This window comes from Mytilus edulis, chromosome 1 (assembly GCF_963676685.1).
Source record: "Mytilus edulis chromosome 1, xbMytEdul2.2, whole genome shotgun sequence".
NCBI lineage: Eukaryota > Metazoa > Mollusca > Bivalvia > Mytilida > Mytilidae > Mytilus > Mytilus edulis.
The window spans coordinates 83,904,873-83,924,714 of record NC_092344.1 but is presented as its reverse complement, the minus strand read 5'-3'; the positions used below and the strand labels follow the sequence as shown (position 1 = coordinate 83,924,714).

At 32.9% G+C, this 19,842-nt stretch overlaps 1 protein-coding gene across 1 annotated transcript in view; it reads right to left on the bottom strand.

Moving 5' to 3' along the window:
- Positions 1–19,842, bottom strand: part of LOC139487735 (SCO-spondin-like) — a 96,085-nt gene that overhangs the window by 49,578 nt on the left and 26,665 nt on the right. Inside the window, exons 6-20 of the mRNA XM_071272820.1 lie at positions 19,173–19,364; positions 17,598–17,789; positions 16,789–16,980; positions 15,177–15,368; positions 14,364–14,555; positions 12,768–12,959; positions 11,962–12,153; positions 10,141–10,332; positions 9,328–9,519; positions 7,718–7,909; positions 6,906–7,097; positions 5,311–5,502; positions 4,503–4,694; positions 2,890–3,081; positions 2,082–2,273 (exon numbers count right to left, since the gene is read on the bottom strand). Coding sequence (XP_071128921.1) covers positions 2,082–2,273; positions 2,890–3,081; positions 4,503–4,694; positions 5,311–5,502; positions 6,906–7,097; positions 7,718–7,909; positions 9,328–9,519; positions 10,141–10,332; positions 11,962–12,153; positions 12,768–12,959; positions 14,364–14,555; positions 15,177–15,368; positions 16,789–16,980; positions 17,598–17,789; positions 19,173–19,364 — 2,880 coding nt within the window. The remainder of the gene's footprint in view (positions 1–2,081; positions 2,274–2,889; positions 3,082–4,502; positions 4,695–5,310; positions 5,503–6,905; positions 7,098–7,717; positions 7,910–9,327; positions 9,520–10,140; positions 10,333–11,961; positions 12,154–12,767; positions 12,960–14,363; positions 14,556–15,176; positions 15,369–16,788; positions 16,981–17,597; positions 17,790–19,172; positions 19,365–19,842) is intronic.

Sequence of the window (19,842 nt, the reverse complement as noted above, 5' to 3'; positions counted from 1 at the left end):
TTTATTTTCGTCTTTTGGTTGCTGTTTAATTGAATTATACCCGCACCTTCTGTGCTTAATAGATTTATATATAGATATCTTCGATATGTCGTATAACAAACAATATAACAGAAAAGTGTAAAGCAATGCAATTTTTAGCAGTCGATTTAAGGTATGAATAAACACAGCTTATTTTTTTGTTTCTATGTGATTAAGGATTCTTTTTATTTTCTGTAACTTACCTTTGATCGAAATTTCACATTCAATTGATACAAAAATAAAGGCAACAACAGGATGCCGATGTTCAGAAGTCATAAATCGATTGAGAGAAAACAAATCTGGGTAACAAGCTAAAACCGAGGAAATCGCATCAACTATATGAGGAAAACAACGGAACAACAGAAAAACTGAAGTGCAGCAAAAGCAAACGCGAATGCAACATACATACAAATGGACTATTTGATAACAACTGCCGTATTCCTGACATGGTAAAGAAAATTTTAAGGGAAATAATGGGTTGAACCTGGTTTAATGGCATGTCAACCTCCCGTTTATATATATGACCAAGTAAAATAAATGTAAAAATGTCAACATTACGTTACAGGAATAGAGTACGAATAAAAACAAGAACATCCAGGACAGAGAAATACATAAATGAATAATATAATAGTACATTTCGACATGTAAGCCACAGAATAACAACGATCACCTAAAATCAATCTCCGACAGTACACAAATACAGCTACATAGAAGTATGAACTGTACGTCAAACGAATGTATCAACGTCACAAAAAGTGACGTCAAAGGTAAATTTTTATATATTGAAAAGAAAATTGGGATCAAATAAAATCAATAGCATTGTACAATCACAAATCCGTGATTCAAACAAAAACCGACGGAAACACATCTTTCATAAGAGGAAAACAATGGAACAACAGGAACACCGAAGTTCATCAAAAACATATGCCAACACATATAGAAACGAATATTTTTATAACAACTGCCATACAGGACATTAAAAAAAAGGTGGGTTGAACCTGATTTAATGGTTTTGTGACAATGTTAAAAAATATCGCAAAACACTACGTGACATAATTTCAGCACAAGTACACACAAGAACATTCATAATAGTGAAGCGCATGAACAAATAATATCCTGTCGACACAACATGCAAACCGCATCTACAACAACAAACATATTCCATCAACGCGAACGCGAATGCAACATACATACAAATGGACTATTTGATAACAACTGCCGTATTCCTGACATGGTAAAGAAAATTTTAAGGGAAATAATGGGTTGAACCTGGTTTAATGGCATGTCAACCTCCCGTTTATATATATGACCAAGTAAAATAAATGTAAAAATGTCAACATTACGTTACAGGAATAGAGTACGAATAAAAACAAGAACATCCAGGACAGAGAAATACATAAATGAATAATATAATAGTACATTTCGACATGTAAGCCACAGAATAACAACGATCACCTAAAATCAATCTCCGACAGTACACAAATACAGCTACATAGAAGTATGAACTGTACGTCAAACGAATGTATCAACGTCACAAAAAGTGACGTCAAAGGTAAATTTTTATATATTGAAAAGAAAATTGGGATCAAATAAAATCAATAGCATTGTACAATCACAAATCCGTGATTCAAACAAAAACCGACGGAAACACATCTTTCATAAGAGGAAAACAATGGAACAACAGGAACACCGAAGTTCATCAAAAACATATGCCAACACATATAGAAACGAATATTTTTATAACAACTGCCATACAGGACATTAAAAAAAAGGTGGGTTGAACCTGATTTAATGGTTTTGTGACAATGTTAAAAAATATCGCAAAACACTACGTGACATAATTTCAGCACAAGTACACACAAGAACATTCATAATAGTGAAGCGCATGAACAAATAATATCCTGTCGACACAACATGCAAACCGCATCTACAACAACAAACATATTCCATCAACGACAAACGCCACAGGATATCAAAAACCGTGACGCGCCTACCTTGAAGTTTGTAATGGTGTTATTAATACAAATACAAATAAGGAATCAAACAAAAAAATATGAGCCGACCTGGGCATGGATTGGTGTTGCACTGTCTTCTTTCTATCCCAGTGGTTAGTCCAGGGCATTGTTTTCCACCATTAAGTGGACTTGGATTGTTACAAGATCTTGTCTTATTCCTAACTTGATCACCAGTTCCACAACTTTTAGTACATGTTGACCAACTGCTCCAACTTGTCCAAACACTCCAATTACCGTCAACTTAATTGATCAAAAGTCAATCAGTATTTGTTTTACAATATTTTTAGTTCGACATGTTGTTTTGATACCTTTGTATTGTGAGTTTGAGTGTTTTGATTTGTTTGTATGTCACATCTTGTTATTCCCCACAACTTCAATCATTTATAGTATTTATATTTACAAGCGTTTATTTTTTTTCTAATAGCTGATAACGATGTCACAATAGGACATATGATTTCAAGTAATTTAAATGCCTACAGACAAGGCCAATGCAAGTATTAAAATTCGATTGCTACGAAACAAATACATTTTTTATATCCAATGCAATGAAAACATTATTAAAGATTTATTACATTTTATATTGAAGTTTTAAATACAAAACAGACATGATATACCTAGAAGACTTTTAAAGCCAATAAGGATAAGATAAACTGACAACGTAATGACAAAAACAAAAGCGAACTAAAGTCCAAACACGCCATAAATTAAAACTTAGAACCAAAACACCATAAAACACTTGAAGTGATGAGATTGCTCATTACAAGTAAGTAAACCAATCTTCACTTGCAGTATTCATCTTATTTTCTCATCGCAAAAATAAAATATATAATCACGCTAAACATAACTTTGCACATACTTGGACATGGATTTGTGTTGCACTGTCTATTTTCTATTCCAGTGGTAAGTCCAGGACATCGTTTTCCCCCATACAGTGGCTTTGGATTGGTACAAGATCTTGTCTTTGTCCTAACCTGATTGCCAGTTCCACAATTCTTCGTACATGTTGACCAACTACTCCAACTTGTCCAAAAGCTCCATTTACCGTCAACTAATTATTAAATCAAGAGTTATTCAGTTCATTGACATTTGGAGATTGGCATATTGTACGGACAACTATTTATTGACTATATGTTTATTTCTGTATGTGTCTTTGGGATTTATTTTCGTCTTTTGGTTGCTGTCTAATTGAATTATACCCACACCTTCTGTGCTTAATAGATTTATATATAGATATGTTCGATATGTCTTATAACAAACAATACAACAGAAAGATGTAAATCAATGCAAGATTTAGGAAATACAATTTTTAGCAGTCGATTTTAAGGTATGAATAAACACAGCTTATTGTTTTTTTCTATGTGATTAAGGATTTTTTTTATTTTCTGTAACTTACCTTTGATCGAAATTTCACATTCAATTGATACAAAAATGAAGGCAACAACAGTATGCCGATGTTCAGAAATCATAAATCGATTGAGAGAAAACAAATCTGGGTAACAAGCTAAAACCGAGGAAATCGCATCAACTATATGAGGAAAAGAACGGAACAACAGAAAAACTGAAGTGCTGCAAAAGCGAACGCGAATGCAACATACATACAAATGGACTATTTGATAACAACTGCCATATTCCTGACATGGTAAAGAAAATTTTAAGGGAAATAATGGATTGAACCTGGTTTAATGGCATGTCAACCTCCCGTTTATATATATGACTAAGTAAAATAAATGTAAAAATGTTAACATTACGTTACAGGAATAGAGTACGAATAAAAACAAGAACATCCAGGACAGAGAAATACGTAAATGAATAATATAATAGTACATTTCAACATGTAAGCCACAAAATAACAACGAGCACCTAAAATCAATCTCCGACAGTACACAAATACAGCTAAATAGAAGTATGAACTGTGCGTCAAACGAATGTATCAACGTCACAAAAAGTGACGTCAAAGGTAAATTTCTATATATTGCAAAAGAAAATTGGGATCAAATAAAATCAATAGCATTGTACAATCACAAATCCGTGATTCAAACAAAAACCGAGGGAAACACATCTATCATAAAAGGAAAACAATGGAACAACAGGAACACCGAAGTTCATCAAAAACATATGCCAACACATATAGAAACGAATATTTTTATAACAACTGCCATACAGGACATTAAAAAAAAGGTGGGTTGAACCTGATTTAATGGTTTTGTGACAATGTTAAAAAATATCGCAAAACACTACGTGACATAAATTCAGCACAAGTACACACAAGAACATTCATAATAGTGAAGCGCATGAACAAATAATATCCTGTCGACACAACATGCAAACCGCATCTACAACAACAAACATATTCCATCAACGACAAACGCCACAGGATATCAAAAACCGTGACGCGCCTACCTTGAAGTTTGTAATGGTGTTATTAATACAAATACAAATAAGGAATCAAACAAAAAAATATGAGCCGACCTGGGTATGGATTCGTATTGCACTGTCTTCTTTCTATCCAAGTGGTTAGTCCAGGGCATTGTTTTCCACCATTAAGTGGACTTGGATTGTTACAAGATCTTGTCTTATTCCTAACTTGATCAACAGTTCCACAACTTTTAGTACATGTTGACCAACTGATCCAACTTGTCCAAACACTCCAATTACCGTCAACTTAATTGATCAAACGTCAATCAGTATTTGTTTTACAATATTTTTAGTTCGACATATTGTTTTGAAACCTTTGTATTGTGAGTTTGAGTGTTTTGATTTGTTTGTATGTCATATCTTGTTATACCCCACAGCTTCTATCATTTATAGTATGTTTGGTTTTTTTTCTAATAGCTGATAACGATGTCACAATTGGAGATATGATTTTAAGTAATTTAAATGCCTACAGACAAGTAATGGCCAATGCAAGTTTTAAAATTCGATTGTTACGAAACAAATACATTTTGACTTTTATATCCAATGCAATGAAAACATTATTAAAGATTTATTACATTTTTTATTGAAGTTTTTTTAAATACAAAACAGACATGATATAACTAGAAGACTTTTAAAGTCAATAAGGATAAGATAAACTGACAACGTAATGACAAAAACAAAAACGATCTAAAGTCCAAACACGCCATAAATTAAAACTTAGAACCAAAACACCATAAAACACTTGAAGTGATGAGATTGCTCGTTACAATAAAGTAAACCCATCTTCACTTGCTTTGTTCATCTTATTTTCTCATCGCAAAAACAAAATATATAATCACGCTAAACATAACTTTGCACATACTTGGACATGGATTTGTGTTGCACTGTCTATTTTCTATTCCAGTGGTAAGTCCAGGACATTGTTTCCCCCCATACAGTGGCTTTGGATTGGTACAAGATCTTGTCTTTGTCCTAACATGACTGCCAGTTCCACAATTCTTCGTACATGTTGACCAACTACTCCAACTTGTCCAAGAGCTCCATTTACCGTCAACTAATAATTAAATCAAGAGTTATTTAGTTCATTGACATTTAGAGATTGGCATATTGTATGGACAACTATTTATTGACTATATGTTTATTTCTGTGTGTGTCTTTGGGATTTATTTTCGTCTTTTGGTTGCTGTCTAATTGAATATACCCGCACCTTCTGTCATTAATAGATTTATATATAGATATCTTCGATATGTCGTATAACAAACAATATAACAGAAAAGTGTAAAGCAATGCAATTTTTAGCAGTCGATTTAAGGTATGAATAAACACAGCTTATTTTTTTGTTTCTATGTGATTAAGGATTCTTTTTATTTGCTGTAACTTACCTTTGATCGAAATTTCACATTCAATTGATACAAAAATAAAGGCAACAACAGTATGCCGATGTTCAGAAGTCATAAATCGATTGAGAGAAAACAAATCTGGGTAACAAGCTAAAACCGAGGAAATCGCATCAACTATATGAGATAAACAACGGAACAACAGAAAAACTGAAGTGCAGCAAAAGCAAACGCGAATGCAACATACATACAAATGGACTATTTGATAACAACTGCCGTATTCCTGACATGGTAAAGAAAATTTTAAGGGAAATAATGGGTTGAACCTGGTTTAATGGCATGTCAACCTCCCGTTTATATATATGACCAAGTAAAATAAATGTAAAAATGTCAACATTACGTTACAGGAATAGATTACGAATAAAAACAAGAACATCCAGGACAGAGAAATACATAAATGAATAATATAATAGTACATTTCGACATGTAAGCCACAGAATAACAACGAGCACCTAAAATCAATCTCCGACAGTACACAAATACAGCTACATAGAAGTATGAACTGTACGTCAAACGAATGTATCAACGTCACAAAAAGTGACGTCAAAGGTAAATTTTTATATATTGAAAAGAAAATTGGGATCAAATAAAATCAATAGCATTGTACAATCACAAATCCGTGATTCAAACAAAAACCGACGGAAACACATCTTTCATAAGAGGAAAACAATGGAACAACAGGAACACCGAAGTTCATCAAAAACATATGCCAACACATATAGAAACGAATATTTTTATAACAACTGCCATACAGGACATTAAAAAAAAGGTGGGTTGAACCTGATTTAATGGTTTTGTGACAATGTTAAAAAATATCGCAAAACACTACGTGACATAAATTCAGCACAAGTACACACAAGAACATTCATAATAGTGAAGCGCATAAACAAATAATATCCTGTCGACACAACATGCAAACCGCATCTACAACAACAAACATATTCCATCAACGACAAACGCCACAGGATATCAAAAACCGTGACGCGCCTACCTTGAAGTTTGTAATGGTGTTATTAATACAAATACAAATAAGGAATCAAACAAAAAAATATGAGCCGACCTGGGCATGGATTGGTGTTGCACTGTCTTCTTTCTATCCCAGTGGTTAGTCCAGGGCATTGTTTTCCACCATTAAGTGGACTTGGATTGTTACAAGATCTTGTCTTATTCCTAACTTGATCACCAGTTCCACAACTTTTAGTACATGTTGACCAACTGCTATAACTTGTCCAAACACTCCAATTACCGTCAACTTAATTGATCAAAAGTCAATCAGTATTTGTTTTACAATATTTTTAGTTCGACATGTTGTTTTGATACCTTTGTATTGTGAGTTTGAGTGTTTTGATTTGTTTGTATGTCACATCTTGTTATACCCCACAACTTCAATCATTTATAGTATTTATATTTACAAGCGTTTATTTTTTTTCTAATAGCTGATAACGATGTCACAATAGGACATATGATTTCAAGTAATTTAAATGCCTACAGACAAGGCCAATGCAAGTATTAAAATTCGATTGCTACGAAACAAATACATTTTTTTATATCCAATGCAATGAAAACATTATTAAAGATTTATTACATTTTTTATTGAAGTTTTTTTAAATACAAAACAGACATGATATAACTAGAAGACTTTTAAAGTCAATAAGGATAAGATAAACTGACAACGTAATGACAAAAACAAAAACGATCTAAAGTCCAAACACGCCATAAATTAAAACTTAGAACCAAAACACCATAAAACACTTGAAGTGATGAGATTGCTCATTACAAGTAAGTAAACCAATCTTCACTTGCAGTATTCATCTTATTTTCTCATCGCAAAAATAAAATATATAATCACGCTAAACATAACTTTGCACATACTTGGACATGGATTTGTGTTGCACTGTCTATTTTCTATTCCAGTGGTAAGTCCAGGACATTGTTTCCCCCCATACAGTGGCTTTGGATTGGTACAAGATCTTGTCTTTGTCCTAACCTGATTGCCAGTTCCACAATTCTTCGTACATGTTGACCAACTACTCCAACTTGTCCAAAAGCTCCATTTACCGTCAACTAATTATTAAATCAAGAGTTATTCAGTTCATTGACATTTGGAGATTGGCATATTGTACGGACAACTATTTATTGACTATATGTTTATTTCTGTATGTGTCTTTGGGATTTATTTTCGTCTTTTGGTTGCTGTCTAATTGAATTATACCCACACCTTCTGTGCTTAATAGATTTATATATAGATATGTTCGATATGTCTTATAACAAACAATACAACAGAAAGATGTAAATCAATGCAAGATTTAGGAAATACAATTTTTAGCAGTCGATTTTAAGGTATGAATAAACACAGCTTATTGTTTTTTTCTATGTGATTAAGGATTTTTTTTATTTTCTGTAACTTACCTTTGATCGAAATTTCACATTCAATTGATACAAAAATAAAGGCAACAACAGTATGCCGATGTTCAGAAATCATAAATCGATTTAGAGAAAACAAATCTGGGTAACAATCTAAAACCGAGGAAATCGCATCAACTATAAGAGGAAAAGAACGGAACAACAGAAAAACTGAAGTGCTGCAAAAGCGAACGCGAATGCAACATACATACAAATGGACTATTTGATAACAACTGCCGTATTCCTGACATGGTAAAGAAAATTTTAAGGGAAATAATGGGTTGAACCTGGTTTAATGGCATGTCAACCTCCCGTTTATATATATGACCAAGTAAAATAAATGTAAAAATGTCAACATTACGTTACAGGAATAGAGTACGAATAAAAACAAGAACATCCAGGACAGAGAAATACATAAATGAATAATATAATAGTACATTTCGACATGTAAGCCACAGAATAACAACGAGCACCTAAAATCAATCTCCGACAGTACACAAATACAGCTACATAGAAGTATGAACTGTACGTCAAACGAATGTATCAACGTCACAAAAAGTGACGTCAAAGGTAAATTTTTATATATTGAAAAGAAAATTGGGATCAAATAAAATCAATAGCATTGTACACTCGCAAATCCGTGATTCAAACAAAAACCGACGGAAACACATCTTTCATAAGAGGAAAACAATGGAACAACAGGAACACCGAAGTTCATCAAAAACATATGCCAAGAAATATAGAAACGAATATTTTTATAACAACTGCCATACAGGACATTAAAAAAGGTGGGTTGAACCTGATTTAATGGTTTTGTGACAATGTTAAAAAATATCGCAAAACACTACGTGACATAAATTCAGCACAAGTACACACAAGAACATTCATAATAGTGAAGCGCATGAACAAATAATATCCTGTCGACACAACATGCAAACCGCATCTACAACAACAAACATATTCCATCAACGACAAACGCCACAGGATATCAAAAACCGTGACGCGCCTACCTTGAAGTTTGTAATGGTGTTATTAATACAAATACAAATAAGGAATCAAACAAAAAAATATGAGCCGACCTGGGCATGGATTCGTGTTGCACTGTCTTCTTTCTATCCCAGTGGTTAGTCCAGGGCATTGTTTTCCACCATTAAGTGGACTTGGATTGTTACAAGATCTTTTCTTATTCCTAACTTGATCACCAGTTCCACAACTTTTAGTACATGTTGACCAACTGCTCCAACTTGTCCAAACACTCCAATTACCGTCAACTTAATTGATCAAAAGTCAATCAGTATTTGTTTTACAATATTTTTAGTTCGACATGTTGTTTTGATACCTTTGTATTGTGAGTTTGAGTGTTTTGATTTGTTTGTATGTCACATCTTGTTATACCCCATAACTTCTATCATTTATAGTATTTATATTTACAAGCGTTTATTTTTTTTTCTAATAGCTGATAACGATGTCACAATAGGACATATGATTTCAAGTAATTTAAATGCCTACAGACAAGGCCAATGCAAGTATTAAAATTCGATTGCTACGAAACAAATACATTTTTTATATCCAATGCAATGAAAACATTATTAAAGATTTATTACATTTTATATTGAAGTTTTAAATACAAAACAGACATGATATAACTAGAAGACTTTTAAAGCCAATAAGGATAAGATAAACTGACAACGTAATGACAAACACAAAAGCGAACTAAAGTCCAAAAATGGCATAAATTAAAACTTAGAACCAAAACACCATAAAACACTTGAAGTGATGAGATTGCTCATTACAAGTAAGTAAACCAATCTTCACTTGCAGTATTCATCTTATTTTCTCATCGCAAGAACAAAATATAGAATCTCGCTCGCTAAACATAAATTTGCACATACTTGGACATGGATTTGTGTTGCACTGTCTATTTTCTATTCCAGTGGTAAGTCCAGGACATCGTTTTCCCCCATACAGTGGCTTTGGATTGGTACAAGATCTTGTCTTTGTCCTAACCTGATTGCCAGTTCCACAATTCTTCGTACATGTTGACCAACTACTCCAACTTGTCCAAAAGCTCCATTCACCGTCAACTAATTATTAAATCAAGAGTTATTCAGTTCATTGACATTTGGAGATTGGCATATTGTACGGACAACTATTTATTGACTATATGTGTATTTCTGTATGTGTCTTTGGGATTTATTTTCGTCTTTTGGTTGCTGTCTAATTGAATTATACCCACACCTTCTGTGCTTAATAGCTTTATATATAGATATGTTCGATATGTCTTATAACAAACAATACAACAGAAAGATGTAAATCAATGCAAGATTTAGGGAATACAATTTTTAGCAGTCGATTTTAAGGTATGAATAAACACAGCTTATTGTTTTTTTCTATGTGATTAAGGATTTTTTTTATTTTCTGTAACTTACCTTTGATCGAAATTTCACATTCAATTGATACAAAAATAAAGGCAACAACAGTATGCCGATGTTCAGAAATCATAAATCGATTGAGAGAAAACAAATCTGGGTAACAATCTAAAACCGAGGAAATCGCATCAACTATAAGAGGAAAAGAACGGAACAACAGAAAAACTGAAGTGCTGCAAAAGCGAACGCGAATGCAACATACATACAAATGGACTATTTGATAACAACTGCCATATTCCTGACATGGTAAAGAAAATTTTAAGGGAAATAATGGATTGAACCTGGTTTAATGGCATGTCAACCTCCCGTTTATATATATGACTAAGTAAAATAAATGTAAAAATGTTAACATTACGTTACAGGAATAGAGTACGAATAAAAACAAGAACATCCAGGACAGAGAAATACATAAATGAATAATATAATAGTACATTTCAACATGTAAGCCACAAAATAACAACGAGCACCTAAAATCAATCTCCGACAGTACACAAATACAGCTAAATAGAAGTATGAACTGTGCGTCAAACGAATGTATCAACGTCACAAAAAGTGACGTCAAAGGTAAATTTCTATGTACTGTGGATTCATTAATATTCGTTGGATACCAATTTTCGTGGATTTCGTGTGTACAGGGAAACCACGAATTTAAATGTTTAACGAAATACAAATGTTCTTAAGGATTGTATGCAGACTTTGCCAAAACCACGAATTTAAATATCCACGAACATGCAAGTTTCCCTCAATCCACGAAAATTGGTACCCACGAAAATAAATGAATCCACAGTATTGCAAAAGAAAATTGGGATCAAATAAAATCAATAGCATTGTACAATCACAAATCCGTGATTCAAACAAAAACCGACGGAAACACATCTATCATAAAAGGAAAACAATGGAACAACAGGAACACCGAAGTTCATCAAAAACATATGCCAACACATATAGAAACGAATATTTTTATAACAACTGCCATACAGGACATTAAAAAAAGGTGGGTTGAACCTGATTTAATGGTTTTGTGACAATGTTAAAAAATATCGCAAAACACTACGTGACATAAATTCAGCACAAGTACACACAAGAACATTCATAATAGTGAAGCGCATGAACAAATAATATCCTGTCGACACAACATGCAAACCGCATCTACAACAACAAACATATTCCATCAACGACAAACGCCACAGGATATCAAAAACCGTGACGCGCCTACCTTGAAGTTTGTAATGGTGTTATTAATACAAATACAAATAAGGAATCAAACAAAAAATATGAGCCGACCTGGGCATGGATTGGTGTTGCACTGTCTTCTTTCTATCCCAGTGGTTAGTCCAGGGCATTGTTTTCCACCATTAAGTGGACTTGGATTGTTACAAGATCTTGTCTTATTCCTAACTTGATCAACAGTTCCACAACTTTTAGTACATGTTGACCAACTGATCCAACTTGTCCAAACACTCCAATTACCGTCAACTTAATTGATCAAACGTCAATCAGTATTTGTTTTACAATATTTTTAGTTCGACATATTGTTTTGATACCTTTGTATTGTGAGTTTGAGTGTTTTGATTTGTTTGTATGTCATATCTTGTTATACCCCACAGCTTCTATCATTTATAGTATGTTTGGTTTTTTTTTCTAATAGCTGATAACGATGTCACAATTGGAGATATGATTTCAAGTAATTTAAATGCCTACAGACAAGTAATGGCCAATGCAAGTTTTAAAATTCGATTGTTACGAAACAAATACATTTTGACTTTTATATCCAATGCAATGAAAACATTATTAAAGATTTATTACATTTTATATTGAAGTTTTAAATACAAAACAGACATGATATAACTAGAAGACTTTTAAAGTCAATAAGGATAAGATAAACTGACAACGTAATGACAAAAACAAAAGCGAACTAAAGTCCAAACACGCCATAAATTAAAACTTAGAACCAAAACACCATAAAACACTTGAAGTGATGAGATTGCTCATTACAAGTAAGTAAACCCATCTTCACTTGCAGTATTCATCTTATTTTCTCATCGCAAAAACAAAATATATAATCACGCTAAACATAACTTTGCACATACTTGGACATGGATTTGTGTTGCACTGTCTATTTTCTATTCCAGTGGTAAGTCCAGGACATTGTTTCCCCCCATACAGTGGCTTTGGATTGGTACAAGATCTTGTCTTTGTCCTAACATGACTGCCAGTTCCACAATTCTTCGTACATGTTGACCAACTACTCCAACTTGTCCAAGAGCTCCATTTACCGTCAACTAATAATTAAATCAAGAGTTATTTAGTTCATTGACATTTAGAGATTGGCATATTGTATGGACATCTATTTATTGACTATATGTGTATTTCTGTGTGTGTCTTTGGGATTTATTTTCGTCTTTTGGTTGCTGTCTAATTGAATTATACCCGCACCTTCTGTGCTTAATAGATTTATATATAGATATCTTCGATATGTCGTATAACAAACAATATAACAGAAAAGTGTAAAGCAATGCAATTTTTAGCAGTCGATTTAAGGTATGAATAAACACAGCTTATTTTTTTGTTTCTATGTGATTAAGGATTCTTTTTATTTTCTGTAACTTACTTTTGATCGAAATTTCACATTCAATTGATACAAAAATAAAGGCAACAACAGTATGCCGATGTTCAGAAGTCATAAATCGATTGAGAGAAAACAAATCTGGGTAACAAGCTAAAACCGAGGAAATCGCATCAACTATATGAGGAAAACAACGGAACAACAGAAAAACTGAAGTGCAGCAAAAGCAAACGAAAATGCAACATACATACAAATGGACTATTTGATAACAACTGCCGTATTCCTGACATGGTAAAGAAAATTTTAAGGGAAATAATGGGTTGAACCTGGTTTAATGGCATGTCAACCTCCCGTTTATATATATGACCAAGTAAAATAAATGTAAAAATGTCAACATTACGTTACAGGAATAGAGTACGAATAAAAACAAGAACATCCAGGACAGAGAAATACATAAATGAATAATATAATAGTACATTTCGACATGTAAGCCACAGAATAACAACGAGCACCTAAAATCAATCTCCGACAGTACACAAATACAGCTACATAGAAGTATGAACTGTACGTCAAACGAATGTATCAACGTCACAAAAAGTGACGTCAAAGGTAAATTTTTATATATTGAAAAGAAAATTGGGATCAAATAAAATCAATACCATTGTACAATCACAAATCCGTGATTCAAACAAAAACCGACGGAAACACATCTTTCATAAGAGGAAAACAATGGAACAACAGGAACACCGAAGTTCATCAAAAACATATGCCAACAAATATAGAAACGAATATTTTTATAACAACTGCCATACAGGACATTAAAAAAAGGTGGGTTGAACCTGATTTAATGGTTTTGTGACAATGTTAAAAAAATATCGCAAAACACTACGTGACATAAATTCATCACAAGTACACACAAGAACATTCATAATAGTGAAGCGCATGAACAAATAATATCCTGTCGACACAACATGCAAACCGCATCTACAACAACAAACATATTCCATCAACGACAAACGCCACAGGATATCAAAAACCGTGACGCGCCTACCTTGAAGTTTGTAATGGTGTTATTAATACAAATACAAATAAGGAATCAAACAAAAAAATATGAGCCGACCTGGGCATGGATTGGTGTTGCACTGTCTTCTTTCTATCCCAGTGGTTAGTCCAGGGCATTGTTTTCCACCATTAAGTGGACTTGGATTGTTACAAGATCTTTTCTTATTCCTAACTTGATCACCAGTTCCACAACTTTTAGTACATGTTGACCAACTGCTCCAACTTGTCCAAACACTCCAATTACCGTCAACTTAATTGATCAAAAGTCAATCAGTATTTGTTTTACAATATTTTTAGTTCGACATGTTGTTTTGATACCTTTGTATTGTGAGTTTGAGTGTTTTGATTTGTTTGTATGTCACATCTTGTTATACCCCATAACTTCTATCATTTATAGTATTTATATTTACAAGCGTTTATTTTTTTTTCTAATAGCTGATAACGATGTCACAATAGGACATATGATTTCAAGTAATTTAAATGCCTACAGACAAGGCCAATGCAAGTATTAAAATTCGATTGCTACGAAACAAATACATTTTTTATATCCAATGCAATGAAAACATTATTAAAGATTTATTACATTTTATATTGAAGTTTTAAATACAAAACAGACATGATATAACTAGAAGACTTTTAAAGCCAATAAGGATAAGATAAACTGACAACGTAATGACAAACACAAAAGCGAACTAAAGTCCAAAAATGGCATAAATTAAAACTTAGAACCAAAACACCATAAAACACTTGAAGTGATGAGATTGCTCATTACAAGTAAGTAAACCAATCTTCACTTGCAGTATTCATCTTATTTTCTCATCGCAAGAACAAAATATAGAATCTCGCTCGCTAAACATAAATTTGCACATACTTGGACATGGATTTGTGTTGCACTGTCTATTTTCTATTCCAGTGGTAAGTCCAGGACATCGTTTTCCCCCATACAGTGGCTTTGGATTGGTACAAGATCTTGTCTTTGTCCTAACCTGATTGCCAGTTCCACAATTCTTCGTACATGTTGACCAACTACTCCAACTTGTCCAAAAGCTCCATTCACCGTCAACTAATTATTAAATCAAGAGTTATTCAGTTCATTGACATTTGGAGATTGGCATATTGTACGGACAACTATTTATTGACTATATGTGTATTTCTGTATGTGTCTTTGGGATTTATTTTCGTCTTTTGGTTGCTGTCTAATTGAATTATACCCACACCTTCTGTGCTTAATAGATTTATATATAGATATGTTCGATATGTCTTATAACAAACAATACAACAGAAAGATGTAAATCAATGCAAGATTTAGGGAATACAATTTTTAGCAGTCGATTTTAAGGTATGAATAAACACAGCTTATTGTTTTTTTCTATGTGATTAAGGATTTTTTTTATTTTCTGTAACTTACCTTTGATCGAAATTTCACATTCAATTGATACAAAAATAAAGGCAACAACAGTATGCCGATGTTCAGAAATCATAAATCGATTGAGAGAAAACAAATCTGGGTAACAATCTAAAACCGAGGAAATCGCATCAACTATAAGAGGAAAAGAACGGAACAACAGAAAAACTGAAGTGCTGCAAAAGCGAACGCGAATGCAACATACATACAAATGGACTATTTGATAACAACTGCCATATTCCTGACATGGTAAAGAAAATTTTAAGGGAAATAATGGATTGAACCTGGTTTAATGGCATGTCAACCTCCCGTTTATATATATGACTAAGTAAAATAAATGTAAAAATGTTAACATTACGTTACAGGAATAGAGTACGAATAAAAACAAGAACATCCAGGACAGAGAAATACATAAATGAATAATATAATAGTACATTTCAACATGTAAGCCACAAAATAACAACGAGCACCTAAAATCAATCTCCGACAGTACACAAATACAGCTAAATAGAAGTATGAACTGTGCGTCAAACGAATGTATCAACGTCACAAAAAGTGACGTCAAAGGTAAATTTCTATGTATTGCAAAAGAAAATTGGGATCAAATAAAATCAATAGCATTGTACAATCACAAATCCGTGATTCAAACAAAAACCGACGGAAACACATCTATCATAAAAGGAAAACAATGGAACAACAGGAACACCGAAGTTCATCAAAAACATATGCCAACACATATAGAAACGAATATTTTTATAACAACTGCCATACAGGACATTAAAAAAAGGTGGGTTGAACCTGATTTAATGGTTTTGTGACAATGTTAAAAAATATCGCAAAACACTACGTGACATAAATTCAGCACAAGTACACACAAGAACATTCATAATAGTGAAGCGCATGAACAAATAATATCCTGTCGACACAACATGCAAACCGCATCTACAACAACAAACATATTCCATCAACGACAAACGCCACAGGATATCAAAAACCGTGACGCGCCTACCTTGAAGTTTGTAATGGTGTTATTAATACAAATACAAATAAGGAATCAAACAAAAAAATATGAGCCGACCTGGGCATGGATTGGTGTTGCACTGTCTTCTTTCTATCCCAGTGGTTAGTCCAGGGCATTGTTTTCCACCATTAAGTGGACTTGGATTGTTACAAGATCTTGTCTTATTCCTAACTTGATCAACAGTTCCACAACTTTTAGTACATGTTGACCAACTGATCCAACTTGTCCAAACACTCCAATTACCGTCAACTTAATTGATCAAACGTCAATCAGTATTTGTTTTACAATATTTTTAGTTCGACATATTGTTTTGATACCTTTGTATTGTGAGTTTGAGTGTTTTGATTTGTTTGTATGTCATATCTTGTTATACCCCACAGCTTCTATCATTTATAGTATGTTTGGTTTTTTTTTCTAATAGCTGATAACGATGTCACAATTGGAGATATGATTTCAAGTAATTTAAATGCCTACAGACAAGTAATGGCCAATGCAAGTTTTAAAATTCGATTGTTACGAAACAAATACATTTTGACTTTTATATCCAATGCAATGAAAACATTATTAAAGATTTATTACATTTTTTATTGAAGTTTTTTTAAATACAAAACAGACATGATATAACTAGAAGACTTTTAAAGTCAATAAGGATAAGATAAACTGACAACGTAATGACAAAAACAAAAGCGATCTAAAGTCCAAACACGCCATAAATTAAAACTTAGAACCAAAACACCATAAAACACTTGAAGTGATGAGATTGCTCATTACAAGTAAGTAAACCCATCTTCACTTGCAGTATTCATCTTATTTTCTCATCGCAAAAACAAAATATATAATCACGCTAAACATAACTTTGCACATACTTGGACATGGATTTGTGTTGCACTGTCTATTTTCTATTCCAGTGGTAAGTCCAGGACATTGTTTCCCCCCATACAGTGGCTTTGGATTGGTACAAGATCTTGTCTTTGTCCTAACATGACTGCCAGTTCCACAATTCTTCGTACATGTTGACCAACTACTCCAACTTGTCCAAGAGCTCCATTTACCGTCAACTAATAATTAAATCAAGAGTTATTTAGTTCATTGACATTTAGAGATTGGCATATTGTATGGACATCTATTTATTGACTATATGTGTATTTCTGTGTGTGTCTTTGGGATTTATTTTCGTCTTTTGGTTGCTGTCTAATTGAATTATACCCGCACCTTCTGTCATTAATAGATTTATATATAGATATCTTCGATATGTCGTATAACAAACAATATAACAGAAAAGTGTAAAGCAATGCAATTTTTAGCAGTCGATTTAAGGTATGAATAAACACAGCTTATTTTTTTGTTTCTATGTGATTAAGGATTCTTTTTATTTTCTGTAACTTACTTTTGATCGAAATTTCACATTCAATTGATACAAAAATAAAGGCAACAACAGTATGCCGATGTTCAGAAGTCATAAATCGATTGAGAGAAAACAAATCTGGGTAACAAGCTAAAACCGAGGAAATCGCATCAACTATATGAGGAAAACAACGGAACAACAGAAAAACTGAAGTGCAGCAAAAGCAAACGCGAATGCAACATACATACAAATGGACTATTTGATAACAACTGCCGTATTCCTGACATGGTAAAGAAAATTTTAAGGGAAATAATGGGTTGAACCTCCCGTTTATATATATGACCAAGTAAAATAAATGTAAAAATGTCAACATTACGTTACAGGAATAGAGTACGAATAAAAACAAGAACATCCAGGACAGAGAAATACATAAATGAATAATATAATAGTACATTTCGACATGTAAGCCACAGAATAACAACGAGCACCTAAAATCAATCTCCGACAGTACACAAATACAGCTACATAGAAGTATGAACTGTACGTCAAACGAATGTATCAACGTCACAAAAAGTGACGTCAAAGGTAAATTTTTATATATTGAAAAGAAAATTGGGATCAAATAAAATCAATACCATTGTACAATCACAAATCCGTGATTCAAACAAAAACCGACGGAAACACATCTTTCATAAGAGGAAAACAATGGAACAACAGGAACACCGAAGTTCATCAAAAACATATGCCAACAAATATAGAAACGAATATTTTTATAACAACTGCCATACAGGACATTAAAAAAAGGTGGGTTGAACCTGATTTAATGGTTTTGTGACAATGTTAAAAAAATATCGCAAAACACTACGTGACATAAATTCATCACAAGTACACACAAGAACATTCATAATAGTGAAGCGCATGAACAAATAATATCCTGTCGACACAACATGCAAACCGCATCTACAACAACAAACATATTCCATCAACGACAAACGCCACAGGATATCAAAAACCGTGACGCGCCTACCTTGAAGTTTGTAATGGTGTTATTAATACAAATACAAATAAGGAATCAAACAAAAAAATATGAGCCGACCTGGGCATGGATTGGTGTTGCACTGTCTTCTTTCTATCCCAGTGGTTAGTCCAGGGCATTGTTTTCCACCATTAAGTGGACTTGGATTGTTACAAGATCTTTTCTTATTCCTAACTTGATCACCAGTTCCACAACTTTTAGTACATGTTGACCAACTGCTCCAACTTGTCCAAACACTCCAATTACCGTCAACTTAATTGATCAAAAGTCAATCAGTATTTGTTTTACAATATTTTTAGTTCGACATGTTGTTTTGATACCTTTGTATTGTGAGTTTGAGTGTTTTGATTTGTTTGTATGTCACATCTTGTTATACCCCACAACTTCTATCATTTATAGTATTTATATTTACAAGCGTTTTTTTGTTTTTTTTTCTAATAGCTGATAACGATGTCACAATAGGACATATGATTTCAAGTAATTTAAATGCCTACAGACAAGGCCAATGCAAGTATTAAAATTCGATTGTTACGAAACAAATACATTTTGACTTTTATATCCAATGCAATGAAAACATTATTAAAGATTTATTACATTTTTTATTGAAGTTTTTTTAAATACAAAACAGACATGATATAACTAGAAGACTTTTAAAGCCAATAAGGATAAGATAAACTGACAACGTAATGACAAAAACAAAAACGATCTAAAGTCCAAACACGCCATAAAT